We start from the raw sequence: 18,633 nt of genomic DNA, 5'->3' as shown, positions 1-18,633 counted from the left end.
TCGCCTTCTCTAAAACCTCTCTTTCCATTGAAAATTTGCCTCGCACAGCAGAGCAGCGTAGAGCCGGGATAGCTTGACCCTTGTGCGTATGTTAAACACTGTCCTTAATCTCCGCTCTCTTAAAGTCACTTCCTCCAGACTCAGCGCCAGGCTGTTTTTATTCAACAGCCTGGCGTTTGACTCGGGGTTCGGAGGTTTCATTTCTTGAATTAAATTTGCTTGGTTTAGTAATTATTTAATGGGTTGTAGGTCGGGACTTTTAAAGGGGGTGTATAAGTACGGGATAATGTACAGGCAGCCGGTTGTTTTTGCAGAAATGAGCTTGTATCACGTTGAAGGGGCTTATTTCGCGATAACAGCCGGCTGCTTGTACATTATCACGCTTATTACACGGCTACTTGCCTCATAAGTAAGTTATTGAAGTTAGGAAAAAATGATTAGACATATTTTATTTGCTCATTTTTAACGAATGCAGATGTTTTGCAAAGAAAATGCATTTACTTCCGGTTTTAAGGTAAGACACGGCGGTCAAATGCCATGAACCCGCAATTTAGTTGAATCATTTGTAAATATAATGTAACATATGTTATTAAAATAATGATTAAACTGCCGTCATATAAAAATTTGCGGCATCCGGGTTACAATGTGTTATTAGTTGAGCGCCGTGTAATATGCAAAATATTTAATAAGGTGCTTGGTGTTGTCAGCCAAAAAAGAAGTTTCAGTGGCAGAGCAAGTTATCGTGATTTGATAAGAATGTTATAAAACATGATGAGGAAGTTTAGGACTGAGAGCTGGACAAGGGAAGAGGAGATTTAGGACACAGAGCTGTAGATGACAGAACAGCTGGTCTCTCCACAATGCCTCATCTGTTCAAAGGCACCAGATTACTTTTTCACACCAGCGAGTGAACCTGAATCTGATCTCTCATGGAATGATCACAGAAGAATGATCTCATGGTAACAGAAGAACGGCAAGAATCTGAGGATTCACTCTTGCCCTCTTTCGCAGTTTTTTGATTCAACTTCTCAGGCCTTTTCGACAGGCTAATAAAAGTGTTCTTTTTTCCTAGCATTAATGTTTTCAACATCCATTCGTGTTGAAATGAAGACTAATAATGTTTGTTATTAGCAGGGATTCTATCGATTAGATGTACAACGGTGAAATGTTGTCTTTATTTAATGAACCGCCGTTCTGTCATATAACGGAAGTGAATGGGGACTGGGACTGTCAAGCTTCGAGATGACAACAATCGAGCATAAAAGAGTCATAAAAGTGTCTGTCATGCATTAAATTTCAATTTCAAAGTAAAGCCTTTGCATAATTTTGTTTTAGTATTTTTATGATCATTTTTAGGGATGCACGATAAATTATCGGCCATATTGGTATCGGACGATAAATTTACATTTTTAATGTTTTCGATAATAATATTTAGGATGATATATTATAGCCAATAAATCATTTCCTTAAACTGTTTTCTGTCGTGATTTTATAAATGTGTAAATTATAGGAACAAAGGCATATTGTTTGAATCCGATTGCATTGTGGATGCTTTCTGTTTTGAGACAGAAAATGTTTCTGGGTTGCTCGGGAAGAACATCTATCATTTGTTTATTTAATAAATAATATACCATAAAAGTTTAAAAGGGTAAATAAGCTTTAACTAGTGTAAAGTAGGCTTGGTACGTGATTTTCAGGGGAAAAAGAGAACTAACGGTCAATCTTTTAATATAAAAGCAGATGTCCACTTTTTGCCTTTTGTTTCAGTCTTAGGGAATTTTATATTAATATTAATATACCGTGTATCGGCCATATATCGGTTATCGGCTTCCAATGTTAAAGAATTATCGGTTATCCCTGTTCACTTCCATGTTACGCAAAAGAGCGGCTCGGATATTGTTTTAAAAAAATCTACTTTAACGACCAGTCCTGCGGTTTTAGGATCAGCTGTAGCTTGATGTTCTCAGTAGCATGTGTTTGCAAGGTATCTCTCTGCTGTGTTAACCGAGGTTTTGCTCATGCGATGTGTTAGCACTGCAGGTCTGTTTATAAGGCAAGATAGCAGGGTGCGGAGTTAACAGGGCATGTTAATGGGATATGTTAGCACAGAATAACATTGACCTGGTCTAGACTGTGCAGTATGTAGGGATTCCTTTCGGGGTGTAAATGACTTGTGCTAGCGGGGTATTGAGCACAGAAATTTAATAAGCAATTAAAAATGGCAGATTGGCATTAAACTGGGGTTCTGGAAATGGTCCTGGACTAATAGTCAGATCTTATCACATGGTACCCGTGTGTCTTCTTAGAACTGGTCAAGATGTAGAATGTAGTCAGTCTTTATCTGGGCAGGAAGTTTGTCGACCGCAAAGAGGAAATCTGGGATATAACATTGGTGTGACTTATCCTAAGGTATCCTGACTTGTGTGTAGTCTGACTGCTTTTCTTTTCTTTTAAAAAACGCCCGTGTCAACAAATCCCTCGCACACATCTGCCTGACCGAACTTGTGATGTCATGTCCTTTACAGGCTGATGAATCTTTGAAAGTTCATCAAAGATCTGACTTCATCTGTCCTCTTTTATGAATAATATCCAAACAGTGAACTGCAGGAATGCTTGTCAGTCATTTCCAGTGGTGTAGGATGATCCACTTAGTCATTTCCTGTCTCGTGTTTGGAATTAAGCGGATCCTCCATCAGCTCTGTCATTTGTAATCAGAGTCCGGGTCTACGGAGATCCGCGTGAGGCCGTGTAGGCTCGATGTGGATTTTATAATCATAAGACACATCAACAAAAGTGCTTCATTGAATGATTTGTGCTATTTTGGACAAGATACTGCCGCATTTTGATCTGATGGAGTAACATGGTATTTTTGAAGTTCATAAATATAGTAATCATTTAGTATTGGTAGGCGTATAGGGATAGTTCAAACAAAAAATCAAATGTTTTCATCATTTACTCATTGACATGTGATTTTCTTTCTTCTGTAGAACATAGTTTGTAAACCCCCATTGACTTCCGCTGTTTGGACAAAATCACGTCTAGAAGAAAAATCTTCTTTTTTGTTCTAAAACCAATTTGGGATGTCATGTCAGAGAGAAAATCATGTTTTTCTCAGGTATAAATGTCATGAGGGGGAATAAATATTGACAAAATTTGTCCCTTTCAGAGAATAATAAGGAAATTAATTGGTTTCAGATTCCACTTAAAGATTATTGTCTTAAAAATGATATAAATGGTTGTTTTTGTCATTTTAAGGCAAAAAGAAAGAAAATATCTTGTCAGTAGCCTGTGGAACGATGAGATCATTTCAGCGTCCAGCAGAACTGTAATAACTCCTACAATAAATTGTATTATATAACTCTTGGCAAAACAGAGTATTACCTGCTCACATTTATTGCATCTAGTCTTTATCATTTCGCCTCAACCCATATTTAGCTTTTAGATAGTCTGAGTCATGCCATGAACAGAGGCGGAGTAAATGCATTTAGGCAGAAATCAATAATGCCGAAAACTGTGTCTGGGACTCTGAAGCTGATTTCATCAGCACCTCTTATTCAGAAAGGTCCATCAGGTTAGGTTTTTGAACGGTTTAGCATCCATATGCTTTTTAAAAAACAATTAAAATAATTGAATATTGTGTACGATATATTTGTTTTCCTACCTGTAAAAAGGTTCTGATAAATTGTATTGATGTGTATTTATTTTTTTCATTCTTGGCGTGAACTTTCTAAGCATAAGTGAAGGTACGATGATTTCTACATTGGGATTAGTGTTCTTGGCAAACTGAGCGAGTTCGTTTTATGTCTGTTTCCCCATTTTTGTTTCAAATAATTTTTTCTGTGAACTCGCCTCTCAGCCGTCTGCCTAATTTCTCAGGTTCTTATGTAAGAGTTGTGACGCTGTTCTCATGTGAACTTCTACAGATTGGCTGATATGATCTCGTTCGCTTAAGCATTGCTATGAGGTTGCTACGTGGCTGCCTGCTGGCCCATGTCAGAGAAGAAATCATTTCTAAGTCCCTGTGATATTCTGACTCCGATCCCTCCTTCTGAGGGATTTGATGCCTTTTTGATTCAGAACTGTTGGACTGATCCATTTGAAAAGGTTGGCGGTCTTCAAGACATCATCATTTGAGGTGTCATTTGTGTCCGTGGTCAAAAGAGAGCAGGATGAGCAAACACCTAATATTTCAGACAGTCGCCTACTTTCTGCAGTTTTTCTTCTCTTCTTTATTATTCCCACTCCCACACCACTCCATAAATTCTTAATATTGCTTCTGTGTTGCGAGGGTACGCTGTATTTTCCTTCTCGTCTTCTACCAAGCTGATAATTTTCTCTGATATCAGAACTCTCGCGTGTTCATTCATTCGGTAGCATTTCAGTTGTGTTTTTTGGAACGTTCCGTAGTCGCCAGCTTTGATGCAAGCGAATCCTCCCTGGCGAGCCGAAATAGGCTGAAATATCCAGGAATGCAAAACATGCCATCTGATCTCCGTCTCCCGCACCGGGCGCTTTAAATAAAACACGAGGCGAATGAATAAAAATGCGTCTTTGCTGTAAAAAAAAAAAGCTGTCAGTCCAAACGAGAGTTAGATGCAAGACCGAAAATGCGAGTCACAGAGAGAAGCAACAACCGAAGAGGGCTGCTGATGTGGCCCTGATGGGCGTACTGTCCTCTGTGGTCCTTGGTTACAGACACATGACGTCTGTCGTGATTGGCTAACTTGGCCTCAGCCAGAGGCACCATTTTCCGGTCCGTTCCATTTCAGTATCATTACAGAGCGAGCGGGGTGGAGTTTTCCATCACAGAGGGAAGATGCTCAGCGTGGAGTTTTGATGCAGGGGTGTGTGGGGATGGGTTTGTACTTTAATAATTCCCAGCAGTAGCTGTGGTTTCTCTAGATGAGTTATTTTGGAGTGGAAACGGAGAGAGAGAGCGGTTATGTCATGTGCAACTGCACAGGGTTCAAATAGGGCTGGATATCGCCAGATACATATATCAATGCTGCACAAAATATGTTCATTGCTGTAAAAAACATGTTGATAAATTACATGTCGTGAATGCACTTAGTAGATGTTTTTATCCAAAGCGAATAATGGTGCATTTAAGCTTCACATTATAAATGTTTTATTAGTATGTGTGTAACCTACGAATCAAAACCACAACCTTTATGTTGTGAATGCAACATTTTCATTTACTGTTGAATGTTTTTTCTATTGGAGTAAAACATAATTTTCCATGGAAAATATAAATATTGAAGGTTATTATACATATTGCTGCTGTCCTTCTGAAATCCCGTATATCCATATTTTATATTTACATGAAGTCATTTTGCAGATGCTTTTATCCAAAGCGACTTACAGAGAGTTCATGGAGCAATAAAGCGACGATTTTCTCATTTATTTTATTTTAATATATCATTATTTTTAATGTTTTGTTTGTCACTGGGTTTTGCAAATATCTAACAAATAAAACGTATAAAAAAGTGATTGTCGACTTTGATAACACAGTATGCATCATTTAAAAAGTACAGTATATGTCAAATTTGTGAATGGTAGCAGTATGAAACCATATTTTTGTAAACAATAGATGTTTCTAAAAAGTCAATTTCACAGTGATTTAGTTCAACTTTTGTAAACTCTTTTTGTGTCTGCAGGGAACGATCTCTTCCTGGTGGCGGTACACGAGCTGGGTCACGCGTTAGGCCTGGAGCACTCCAATGACCCCACTGCGATCATGGCCCCCTTCTATCAGTACATGGACACAGAGCACTTCAGACTGCCACATGATGATCTGCAGGGCATCCAGAAGATCTACGGTAGGACCTTCCATGTGTCTCAGGCCTGCGGGCAGTCGACATTCAAACAGAACATTCAAAACTCGTTTCCTCACAGTGTTTGGGCCTAGCGGATGTTACAACATCAAACAATTTGCACTGACCTACATTGAAGGAGAGACTCGAGTCCTGAAACAGTATATAAAAAAAATGATGGTTGGGTCTTTTGGCCTGGGCCAGTTCAAACATCAGGACCTGCCAGGAACACGCTAGAAACCAACTAGTTTACTTTAGCAACAGCATAGCAATATGTCAAGTGTGTTGTAAATATATTCTTTATTCTGAAAATAAGTTAGTCCGAGGTAGTATTGACAAACAGTAGATCAGTTACTGGTATACTAGTACTGGTTCTTAATAAATAAAGCATGTTAAGTTTACTTGTTCATACAGTTTAAATGTAAATGTAAAAATGACTAAATGTACTTATTTTTGTTTTATAATGCATCATTGCACCGTGTTTACACATTACTTTTTCATTAGAAAACATTCAACTTATTTATAAAGAATATTCCTTCTGCTACACCACCCCTTGAAAGTTTGGGAAGGGCATCTTTCCTTGACCCCCGTTGACCGTTTTTGGTCGTCTGTTTTCCTTGCGGGTGCGTCATCTTTCTACACACAAACACAGGATGAGCCTATAGAGACGGTACAGGGTGGAGATGGTCACGAACATGACCCGTGTAGCATGCGCACGAGATTTTTCTCTGTTAGGGATGAGAGATAGCACTTATTTTAGTTCTGATCATGATCCCGGTAGCGCATGAAAGTCACTCTTGGTAAGATTGATATCATTATTACATAAATATTAAATGAATTAAACAGAAAATTTGACAAAAGCTTAATTTTCATTTTGGAATTCCAGCCAATATTAATATCATTATGAATAAAGTTTACATTTATTTTACCGACCGTTAACATTAAGTAGTTAAAGTTTTTTATAATGATATTATTATATATTTTCATGCTAAATTATAGCAATTTAATACTAAATATACAATTTATATTTACATCAATATTTATGTGAGGATCTCAGATATTCTCAATAAAGCATCATTATCAAATGTATTAGTAGTTCAGGATGGATTCCCCCATCCATACCTTGTGAATCCACCACGCTCTCTTTTTCTCTGTCATTCACCCTGTGTTATGTAATGTTAAAGGGCTGTAATCCGGGCTCTATTTTAAGAGATTTCATTATAGACAGTGGCTTCTCTCTGCTCTTGTAGGCGGCTCACATCACTAGATAGATAACTCTCTAATCCGTTCACGCTGCGCTCCTGATTCATTCCTAACGTAATGCATTCGTTTCATTTAATCACCTGTCCTTTCAAATCCATAAAGGTTTTCTTGACCTCGCGTCTGTGGGATCATAGCGTCCGACGCTTTGAAGTGTTCAGCGTGGGTCAGGCATCTGCTGTAATGTTATAATGAGTCAACCGATTCTTTCATTCAGTCTTTTACCATTCATTTACCCTCATGTCATTCCAAACCTGTATGACTTTCTTTCTTCTGAAGAACACGAGAGAGGATATTTTGAGGAACGTTGGTAAACACTGTCCCCATTTGACTTGCGCTGTATGGACACAAAACCACTGAGACATTTCTCAAAATTTCTTTTTTTTGTGATTCACTGAAGAAAGATTCATGTCTCTGTTTTTCACTGTTTGATGAACCCTAAAACAAGCGTTTGACATCTTCTCTCCAGGACCTCCAGATAAACTTTCTCAACCCACGAAACCTCTGCCCACGATCCCACCCGCCCGCTCGTACCCTCCCGTAGACCCACGCAAACACGACAGACAGACTCGGCCCCCACGAATACCGACCGGCGACAAACCGATGAACCCGAATGCTAAACCAGACATCTGCGACGGTGGCTTCAACACGCTGGCCATCTTGAGAAGAGAGATGTTTGTGTTTAAGGTAAGATTAGAGTTGCTTATATTTCTGTGTCATCTCATTTAGTTGAACTGGATTATTAAAAGGCAGATTTTTAAATTCTTCTGAATCAATAGAAAGGTTAAGTTCTTCACCGTCAAAGTCACAGTTCTTCTGATGCTATGTGTAAAAAGAGCTCTTTTCAAGCATTTGTCTTGCTTCAATTGAGATCTGACAGTCTCGGCTGACAGAAAACACGCAGGAATAACTTATTTCAGCCAGCGTTTGTACCACCTTCTGTGTGCCTGTTCTTCTTTTGTTCTCTAAGTGGCCTGTTCCATCGAGCTTTTCTTGGATAGCTGAACTTGAAAGTCTCCATCAGTGAGCTCTCAGGGTGACTGTGATTTCAGACTGCGTACAACAAAATATTTGAATTCAGCGTTTGGATGACAAGGTGTGAGGTTTTTTGTTTCCGATTAAGATTTGAAGACGCCTTTGAGACCTCTCAAACCTGATAAGGCTAACTTTATTTGAATAGGGACAATACGCAATCAGATGAGCCGTTGTACGCCTGCCTTATCTTTTTCTTAGAATAGAGATGGTGCATTATTGTGCAAACATTCAAAATATACGTTTTAGCGTTTGTTAAACTTACCGTATGCCATTTTGTTTTAATATGACAATCCATGAGAAATCCATTTCTGTATTGTTTCTATTTTTTGTGTTAAGAGATCACAAGTTTCAGTCCAAATTGTGATACAATGTGAGATTCAGGGCAGAATACGTAATGGGAAAAACTAAATAAGTATCGTATGCATACCAATGTGTGCAAACTGGTGTAGACAAACCTCTTACATCTACCAACAAATGACATGGCCTACGTATAGATCCCAGTTCCTGTTAGGTTTCCACAAGAAAGGTATTTTTATCGTAAGTAAGGTCGTATGCTATCGAAGCGTTTTCCTGAGGCCAGGAATTGTTGTCGTGTTATTCCATGATCGGCTCTGAGCATTTGCTGTTTGTTTTCAGACCATAGTTGGTAGAAGGCTGTGATTTTCAATGGCAATTTTTGGTCGATGACGGGATTTTCACTAGACAATAATATTGTAATGCATTTACATGGCTACTTGCCACATTAGTAAATAAATGGACAAGATCTGAAATCTTTTACTAGCTCATTTGTAACAAATTCAAACCTGGCATTAGAAAAGATATGCGTAAATTCAGCTAAAGACCACTTGGCAAGATGTCAAACACTGATCAAGAACTACTTCCGGATTCAATTTATTTGTTATTAAATCGTAGCCTACATATACTTTGTTTCACATTTTGATACGGTTATAATCGTTCTGTTGGTTATGTTTTGTTCAAACGTTCGTGTAGTGATAAAAAAGTGAAACAGGATTTTGGATTCTGGGTTTGGCAGTTATATGGAGGATAACAGACGTCAGAACGTCACGCCAATCATAATCAAGTGTTCCAGAGACACAAATAATTCTCTATAACTTCATCTTGAAGGATTTTCCAAAGGTAGGAAGATGTTGCCAGAGCGACAAAACTGGGTTGTGCAAGATGAACCGCGGCAAAAAGTGACTGGAAACGCTGTTATAGTGGTTGAAACCCGGTTTAAATCACACGCTGAGAACAGGACAAGCCTTCAGGAGAAGTACACAGATTGTACACGAAGTGAGTCTCGGTGTGTGTCTGTGAATTAGTGCACAACAATCGTAGCTCACGTCCTTGAGGGCCAGAACAGAGATTTACTCTGCTTTCATTCAACACCCAGCCAGTGTTTTGTGTATATGTTTCAGGTTTAAAAATAGATACGATTCATTCGCCGAACATCTTTTTAGATTCTTTAAAAAACCCAAATTCCTTCTGACGTTTAGATTTATTTCAGTTGGAGAGGGTTTTCGCTTGAGCTCTAATCGTGTCACTCGGTTTCCAATCCCCTGTTTCCCAGCAGATGTCTTCGGGAAAACAAAATCTGGACCGGTGTATACATATCCCTCTTTCTCTTGCTCGCTCAAAAACTGAAGTAGTCTATCACCCTAGCTAGACAATAACACAAACACAGACCATAAAACTCTGAAAGTCTAAGCTAAGCTCAAGGGTGTATCCGTGGAAACGTCTGTGTCAGCTCTCTCCTCAGGGATGCAGACGTGAGATATGACTGGCTGAAAGATGATGGCTGTGATGGTGTATTTGTCTACACAACCGATCAGTGTCACAGCCGGAGAGAGTCATGATCCACGGGGAAGATTAATAAGAGATTTATTCATAATACACAGCTCAAAGATGTAGGTTGTGTGTTTTATTTGACCGGTGCTGTTCTCTGTTTAGTCTGTTGTGTTGTGTACCAATGAATTAAAATCTTTTAAAGTGATCTTGTCAACATAAAGAGAAAAATAAGGGATCATTCTAAAATTAAGTTTTTCTGAGTTTGCGATCTTTAGCTAGATGTTTAAAGGGATACTACCCACAATGACAATTCTGGGATCATTTTCTCGCCATCAAACCTGTAAATTGGTTGTTCTGCTTAAGACTAGAAAAGATATTTGGAAGAGTGTTTGTAACCAAACAGTTCTGGGGCACAATTGACTTCTATAGTATCCAGCGTTGGGCTCAAAATAACCAAGCATCGCATCATTTTAACCCATCCGGTCTTTACCCATCATTGGTAAAAAAAACAACCCAGTTTTTTAGAGTGAATGTGTGGTGAGGAAGGCGGGATGAGAGCCGTGAGGCGGGGCCGGTGGCGTGAGTGATAGTTGGAATCAGCTGTGCGCGCACCGGTCCCGCAGATATCTCACGGAGGAGATCCACATTCTTCAAAATATCTTCTTTTGTGTTCAACAGAAGCAAGGATTTAAAAAAATGTAAGCATATTTTGGGGTGAACTGTCCCTTTAAGGAAAATTACATTTTTGTTTCATACTGTTAACTATGTAAACCAAATCAAAATTGTATTTGCAGGCATTTTAAACGGGACAAATTGGTCAAATGAACAAAAAGTGCAATGTTTGCATGTTTAAACAACACAATTCTAATGTTTTACATGCATTTTAGGAACAGTTCATAAGGCAGATTTTTTCACTGAGTGCAGCTGTGACGGTCAGAGGAGAACTGGTCCTCCCGGCTGAGTCTGGTTTCTCCCGTGGTTTTTCTCTCCATTTATATTTCATTGGCGTTTGTGTTCCTCGCCCGAGGGGCCGTGTTGGCTTGCTCACCGGGAGACCACATTTATTGAAATGAATTAGCTTGTTCTATAAACGGCATGCACTGTTCTTCTCTGTGTGTTTCTGTTTTTCTTATTTTCTCCTGTAAAGCTGCTTTGGAACAATGCACATTGTGAAAAGCACAATATAAATAAAATAAAATTGAATCTAAGTAAAACACTGTAAAGGATCATGCCAAAACTAATTTGGCACAGTGAATGAACCTGAAGTAATATAGCTGGTCTTTTACCAGTTGTGAAGCCAGTTGATGTTGAAGTGTACGGATCATTTGGATATTGCTGAACACAGGATCTAATAAATAAGTGGTTGCTTATTATTTTTCGTAGCTTTAGTTTAGTTTAAATGCATTCTTTTATCTTCCTCTCTGGAGACCTCTTATTACAACATGATGAAATTTCAGTTTTATGAAATGATCAGATTTAGCTTCTAGATTTACTCAGCTGGTGTCTGAACTCTCTCCTCAAAGGTTTTGTTTAAAATACAGTAGATCTAATAACGCCGAGTTTCTTGCTGGTCTTTGACTGTTCTAATGAATTTATATTAACACACAGCTGTTGGTCTTTTGTTCTGTGAGCTTCTGGCTTTGAGCTTCTTCTGTGATGCTGTTGGCAAAAAGTTAAACCTGCTGTGTGCTGTATAAGTCGGAGTCTGCAGCCAGAAGGCTCGCAGATTTATGACACCAGGGACGGGAGACTTCTAGAGGAGATTTGATAAGACTTTTACTGAGTAGTATTTTAAAGCATATAGTAGTTTGCCCGGGAATGAACTTTTATTTGCTTGCACAACAAAATGCTGTCTGAACACAAATGATATTTCGACGTTTAAGTCATGTTATATAAATAGTCATTGTGCCTCTGTCTTCTATCTCACTTTGTTAATGCATGTGTGTAGTAGAGTATACTGTTTGGTCCAGTGACAGATCTGCTCCGTCCAGTCTTGTGAGGAGAGTTTTACAGTCATGTGAGTGATCTATTGACTGTGTGTCAGAGGGAAATCGAGCCTGATCTCCCAGCAGCAAGCTCTCAACCTGTCCAGTACCACACTGTTCATGCTTCTTTCATCTCATCACTCCTCCATCTTCACACGAGCATCCTTCTCTTTAGTATTGGCCGGTTGTTACAGTCAACTGTCATATATCTGAGCTGAACCTCATACACTCGGCACGGTCTCTCTCTCTCTCTCTCTCTCTCTCTCTATATATATATATATATATACGTATACTGTATAGATCGGTTTTTCTGAATCTACATTTGTAGGTATGAGGTAAAATTATCATTTTTTTTCATTCTGTTAACTACTGAACATATGTTTTCCACATTTCAAATGAAAATATTGTTTCTATTTTCATTTATGTACTGCAAATTTAAACTGGAGGAACAGGTCAAAATAACAGTTAAAGATGCTCTGTATTTTTCATACCTTAAATACGGCAAAGAAAACATGTAAATATTCACTTTCAAGCATGTATTTGTGTATTTCTACAAATACTGTAAGTAAAAAATATTTTTATGTGATAACCTCCATTTAGGTAAGAGTTATTCCTTCATATATTCATTTTTCAACTGATTCCGACATACATGTAAGACATAAGAATTGTTTTCTTTGTAGTATTCTGCTAACATTGCATCTTTTATTATTTTGTCCAGTTTGTCCGATTTTCATTTATATTTTTGTATTTGGGAGAACTGTTGTCTCTATAGTTTACAGAATAAAACTGATAAAATGATCATTTTACTTAAAGCGATATTTCACAGTCAAAACATGTGTTCCTGTGTTTTACTCACCCTTAATGCATCCTGACTGAATATGACTTTCTCCGTTAAAAATAATGAAGTAATAATACCACGTACAATTTTATAAAACTCCAAAAAGTGCATCCTTCGATCAAAGAACGGCTCTGTGGTCTTGACACAGGTCTTCTGAAGCCAATCGATGCGTTTGTTTAAGAGAAATATCCATATTGACAGCGCTATTAACATTAATGTCTAGCTTCCGTTATCCCTCGGCTGTGCGTGAACCTGAGGCTTGTTTTTCCTGCAGACGACGGTGACTAATCGAAACCGGGACATATGACACGCCTGCGTCATATGCCGGAAAAACAAGCCTCAGGTTTAATGGATATGGATATTTCTCTTAAACAAACGCATGGATTGCTTCCGAAGACCTGTGTTAAGACCACAGAGCCGTGTCGAGCCCCTCTTCAATGGCTGGATTCACTTTTTGGAGCTTCAAAAAATGGCCCCCCATTCTAGCGCTTGGAAGTCAAATGATACGCTGGTATTATAACTCCGACTGCATTATTCTTCCAGAAGAAAGTCATATTCAGTCATGATGCCTTGATGTTGAGTAAAACATGGGGATATTTTGTCTTGCCTGTGAAATATCGCTTTAATCATACATCCATAAATAGTGAATTCAGAATAACTGAAAATAATTCTAGATCGGTCTCTTCATTTTATCCATAACCGTATACGCAGCTTTGTATACATATATACATAAGCAAGACTTATGCTATATGCCTTCATCATGAGAAGCAGATTCTGTATTAAGTTCACTTAAATTCACTCATTTGATCTCATCTGTTGGGGTCTCGTTGAGTCTGTCTGGAGGGAGGGTCGCTCTGTCACAGCTCTGTAATACACCGGACTCCCTGTCAGCTTTGCACCACCCACATGAAACTGTTTTTAGAATGCTAGAAGAAACCATTCTGATACCACTAGATGTACTAAACCTCTGACCTCGATAACCAGACAGCCTGCGTCTCCATTTCTCCAACTCTACTGATGCTCTCTGTCCTCTGACGCTATTTCTAACACTTCACACCTTTATGTTCTTCGGTTAAATTTGAGATTAATGCCTCTCTATATTTTCGGCGCAGCTATACAGATAGTCTGATAAACCGATGTGAGTCGGTGGGTCAGGAAAGGTCGCTTTCCTTCCAGAGTCAAATATTGGTTCAGCGTTTAGTGTGACGTGTCCCATTGTTGTCATTTCTTGCTCCGGCTGAACGCACACACAACTCACAGTCACAGAATCGGACGATAATGAAATGCAGATGATTGTGGAGCATCTAGCGAACAGACGGTTTGCTGTTTGCGTAAAGGTCACTGCTGACTGTCTGGGCTTTCCTGTAATGAAACAGCGCCTGTACAATGTGTTTGCCTTTCTTACTGAAGAATGACATGCGAGGGATGGATGAGGAAGAGGAGACTGCCAAGTAGGAGGAAGAAGATCTTAAAAGTGAGAAAGGATGATGTGCATCTTTCTCTTTTAGCGCAATGATGCTTTCAGGGCAGTATGGGATCAACAAACTGTAAAGATTTTTTTATTAACCATCTTTAAAAAAGCTAAATGTATTTAAAGTAGATATATAAACAACTTACCACAATAATATAGAATGTGCGGTCACAGGATTTCATACCCGTCTCGACAAGTCAGAAATGTTCATTTTTATGAGTTTGCTTAAGGCGCTCTGATGCAGAACACAATAGCAAGTTATTTTTGGTAGAGATGTTTGTAAAGTTATATCCGCAGAAAACATTTCTAAGAATATTAAACCGTAGCGTGAGGACGTTTGTCAGCAGTTTCATTTTATTCAAGTAGAAGTTTCAAAGGAACGGCGCAGAATCTTGAGAATGATGTTTCTGTAATCGAGTACAAAATGCTGTCAAAGGGAAAATGGGCAGAATTGCATACATAGCTCTCCCGCTGAAAACGTGCCAACCGTGTTTCTTATTGCAAGACAAAATGAAAGAGGCCATCAGTTTTAGAGATTGATGGTCAAATTACATTTTTCTTCAATTTGAAAAGATTAGTCGGGAGAAGCAGTTCTGTGGCAGGAGAATAATGAAGGCGTTTTCATTTCTGAATCATATGCTAGTCTGAAGCTCGCTGTGAGATTGTGAACTTGATGGTGCAGATGAATCGGACTTGTGCTGCAGAGTTAAGTATTTCAAAACTTAAACCAACGTGTGGACAAAAGGAAGATACAGATATTCACCTTATGCTCCGGAAAGTCGCTCTGGGCCTTTGACCCACATGTGCTTCTTTTCATGTTTTGAGTAGACAAATGCCGTAAATGTATGAACTGTTCATATTAACAACAATAAAATTGGTGTGGATCACGATAAGTTTATCATTATATCTCTCTGTCTTCACGCATCAAAAAACAAAGATGCAGGGTATTATGGATGTGCCGTGAGACTCTTTCTCTGAGTTGATGTGCAGAGTTCTCTGTGTGCAGGACCATTGGTTTTGGAGGGTCAGGGATAACACCGTGATGCCGGGTTACCCCATGCTCATCAATGTCTTCTGGAGGGGGCTACCACCCAGGATTGATGCTGTGTATGAGAACAGCGACGGCAAATTTGTCTTCTTCAAAGGTAAGACTGGTAAACATCACATTACCAAAGCGTCCGTCAGGGCGGTATTTGTTTAAACTGAAGTGATTGTTTGTGTTTCGAAAGACTGAGGAATGTGATGAAACTGAGAAGTATGTACGTATATGTGAATTGGCGGCTTCGGTTTCAGGATGTTCAAAGTTTATTTATTGAATGTACTGTATGTATGGGAGACTGTGTGAGCATCACGTGAGTTTTAATTCTAAGCAAATCTCTGTGTACTGCTGGGAAGCAAACATTTTAAACATTTCATTGTTTATTCACTCTCAAGATGGTTACCAACCTGTTTGACTTTCTTTCACTCTTTAAGACTATATAACCCATCACACCATGAATTTCAAAATACATTTTAGCCCGAATGTTGTACATTTCTGCTTCGCGAATGTAATATAATAAAGGATAAACATCTTAGTTTAATAATCTAGGACATATCAGACCTGAATTTATAGTTTTTTCTTTTAATTGTATCCTTCTCGGGAGATGAAAATAGCCTAAAGGGGGTAGAAAGGTTGAGCCAATTGAGATAATGATAACCAATAAACACACTCAACAAACACACAGTTTTGTTCCTCAACAACTAGACAAGCAGTATCTTGTGTTCAGAGAGCTTAATGAATCTTTTAAGTCCACCATGCTTCGCATTTTCATTATTTATTTGCTTGCACACATCACGACACTCGTATCAGATCAGAGACTAAAAAGTAAAGTATGAATTGTGTATATATTGAACCAGGAACAAATGCATGTTGAGTCATTTATTCATCCTCATGTCGATCAAAACCTAGACATAACTCTATTTTTCTGTGGATCACAGAAATGATTTTGTGTCCATTCAATGGTAGTCAATGTGGGTCAGTGTTGTTCGGTTACCAACGTACTTCAAATATCTTCTTTTGTGTTCTGCAGAAGAAAGAAAATCAAACAGGTTTGAGATGACACAAGCGTGAGTAAATGGGAGATTTTTTTCCCAAAAAGTAGGACGCAAGTAGCTCCGGGGGTCTACGGCTGTAGCCCCACTGTTCGCTGTTTGCCCGATTGCCAGGGCTGTTTGGCACAGAGAGAGTTTGACCCCGCTGAGAGGGCCATGAGAACGACTCGCTCACGTGACGTGACAGGCATTTCCTTTTCCAGAGGAAATATGATGGTCCTGTCCTTCTCTGACCCCTCAGACTCCAAACAAACCGTGTCAACCCTTTTAACCCTGAGCGCTGTCGACATCACAAGAGCGTTTCCTGAGCTTCTCGGGTCAAGAAGAGGCCCTTAAACACATCTTAAAGCGACGGTATTAACATGTCAGGTCTGAGTAACTGTGGCAGATGGACTGGCAAAGGCTGGTCACGCTAATTAAAAGCAAATAGGAAGTGGTCGAGGTGTGAAATTGAATGTTTGTCTTAGCTGAAACAGACATTTATCATGAAATGATGAAAGTATTGGGAATTCGGTTTAACTTACTTCAGTGTCGGATTGTCAGCGATGCTGTGAAGTTTTTCCCATAAAAAATATTACTTTTTAAACCGTGCGAGTGGATTTGATATTTAATATTTATGAAGGCTCCAAAATATATAAAAACATATCACAAATATGCATATCGCAATTGTTTGCCGTAGCCAGAGCTATTATAGTTTTGTTTTATTGTAGTTTTATTAATATCCTTAATTAGCTTTTATTTTAGTACTTCTGTGCTTTTGCCGGTCATTACTAATTTGTTTATTTTCGTTTTGTTATATATGATTATATGAGTTTTATTTATATTTAACTAAAATATATTTCAGTTTATTCCCTAGGAAACATTTCAAAATTTTGTTTATTTTAGGATTTTGTTATATTTAGGTCAATATGATTTGATTTCAATAAACAGAAATATTTGAATAGTTTTAGTTTAGTTTATTTTTGGCTACATTCTATTTTAATATAATTTATATAGACTTCACGAATATATGCATTATCGTGTTGCATATAGTATATCACATTATTTGGAAAGTCGTGGCACATCTGATTTTTCTTCAGTATCATTACAAAGTCTTTGTCATAACAAATATGTATTTGCTATTGAATAACTTTTTTTTAAGTTTAGACTTTTTGGACAAAAGCTCAATACAAATGTTTAACTTAGTTGCATATTAAGCTGATGATATATAAGAGAACGTATTGTAACATTAAAAGAAGACACTTTAACTTAATCATAACACTTTTGTGCTCACACAAGTCACGCAACATTAGTCTAATGATCCAGACTTAATGGCCGAACAAGAAGCGCATTAAAATCCTCACGATTTCCATAGTGTCGCTTCAATTTATAATGCGCCTAAAACCACTATGAATAGATCGTGAAACGTCATGTATGGTCTAAGTCAGAGAGAATTTATAGAAACCCTCATTCACATTTTCTCCCTTTCGCCATCTAAATCTGAACATTAAAATGATTTCCTCTCGTGTCTATTCTAGGGAGGCAGTTCTGGGTGTTCAAGGACACAATGCTACAGCCCGGGTACCCCCAGGACATCTCAATGTTTGGAAACGGCATGCCAGAGCAGAGCATTGAGACAGCCGTCTGGTGGGAAGATGTGGCAAAGACTTACTTCTTTAAAGGAGACAGGTACGCGCACAGCATGAGTGTTTGTGTACGTGCTTTTTGCGAGTCTGTGTTTCTGTTACCGATGTTGTCCATTTATCGCCGTGCAGGTATTGGAGATACAATGAAGAAAAGAGAACAATGGATCCTGGTTATCCCAAATCCATCACAGTCTGGAAGGGTGTACCGGATTCTCCTCAGGGAGCGTTTGTGGATAAAGCCAATGGTACGAGGCTTGTTATTTCATTTTCAATGTGGTTCGTTTACATTTCTCAAAATATCTTCTTTTTGGGTTCCGCAGAAGAAAGAAAGTCAGACAGGTTTGACATGACACAAGGTTAAGTAAATGACAGAACGATCCCTTTCATTTGTAAAGTTGAGAAGCTCCACCTTCGCCCCATTTGCATTCTGTCCATAAAAAGGAAATAAATAAAAGATTTCAGTGGCAGATTTCAGTGTAAATCTCGGGGTGGGAAAGTCTTGCATGACTTCGGTCCGTAGCTGCAGGCTTACAGGTCGACAGCCACACACATGCCATCTGTACCCATCTCCCGTGCCAGGTTTGCCCATGGACGCATGTGTTCATCTGAGCGTGAAGGGTGGATTGATATTCCAGTGAAATTGTTTGTCTAACCACACTTTGAAAGTGATTGTGGCCCCGTCTCTCCGCCTTACCCAAAAGGCCTCTGTGGGCGAGACGAAGTACAG

The 18,633-nt window shown here is 38.7% G+C and overlaps 1 protein-coding gene across 1 annotated transcript in view; it reads left to right on the top strand.

Moving 5' to 3' along the window:
- mmp16a (matrix metallopeptidase 16a (membrane-inserted)) overlaps positions 1-18,633 on the top strand; it is a 44,629-nt gene that overhangs the window by 21,795 nt on the left and 4,201 nt on the right. Inside the window, exons 5-9 of the mRNA XM_079487583.1 lie at positions 5,658-5,819; positions 7,543-7,760; positions 15,197-15,335; positions 17,799-17,949; positions 18,036-18,151. Coding sequence (XP_079343709.1) covers positions 5,658-5,819; positions 7,543-7,760; positions 15,197-15,335; positions 17,799-17,949; positions 18,036-18,151 — 786 coding nt within the window. The remainder of the gene's footprint in view (positions 1-5,657; positions 5,820-7,542; positions 7,761-15,196; positions 15,336-17,798; positions 17,950-18,035; positions 18,152-18,633) is intronic.

The sequence above is a fragment of the Barbatula barbatula genome (genome assembly GCF_947034865.1).
Source record: "Barbatula barbatula genome assembly, chromosome: 23".
Lineage (NCBI taxonomy): Eukaryota > Metazoa > Chordata > Actinopteri > Cypriniformes > Nemacheilidae > Barbatula > Barbatula barbatula.
Note: the sequence above shows the minus strand (reverse complement) of the source record. Positions and strands in the feature narration are given on the sequence as shown.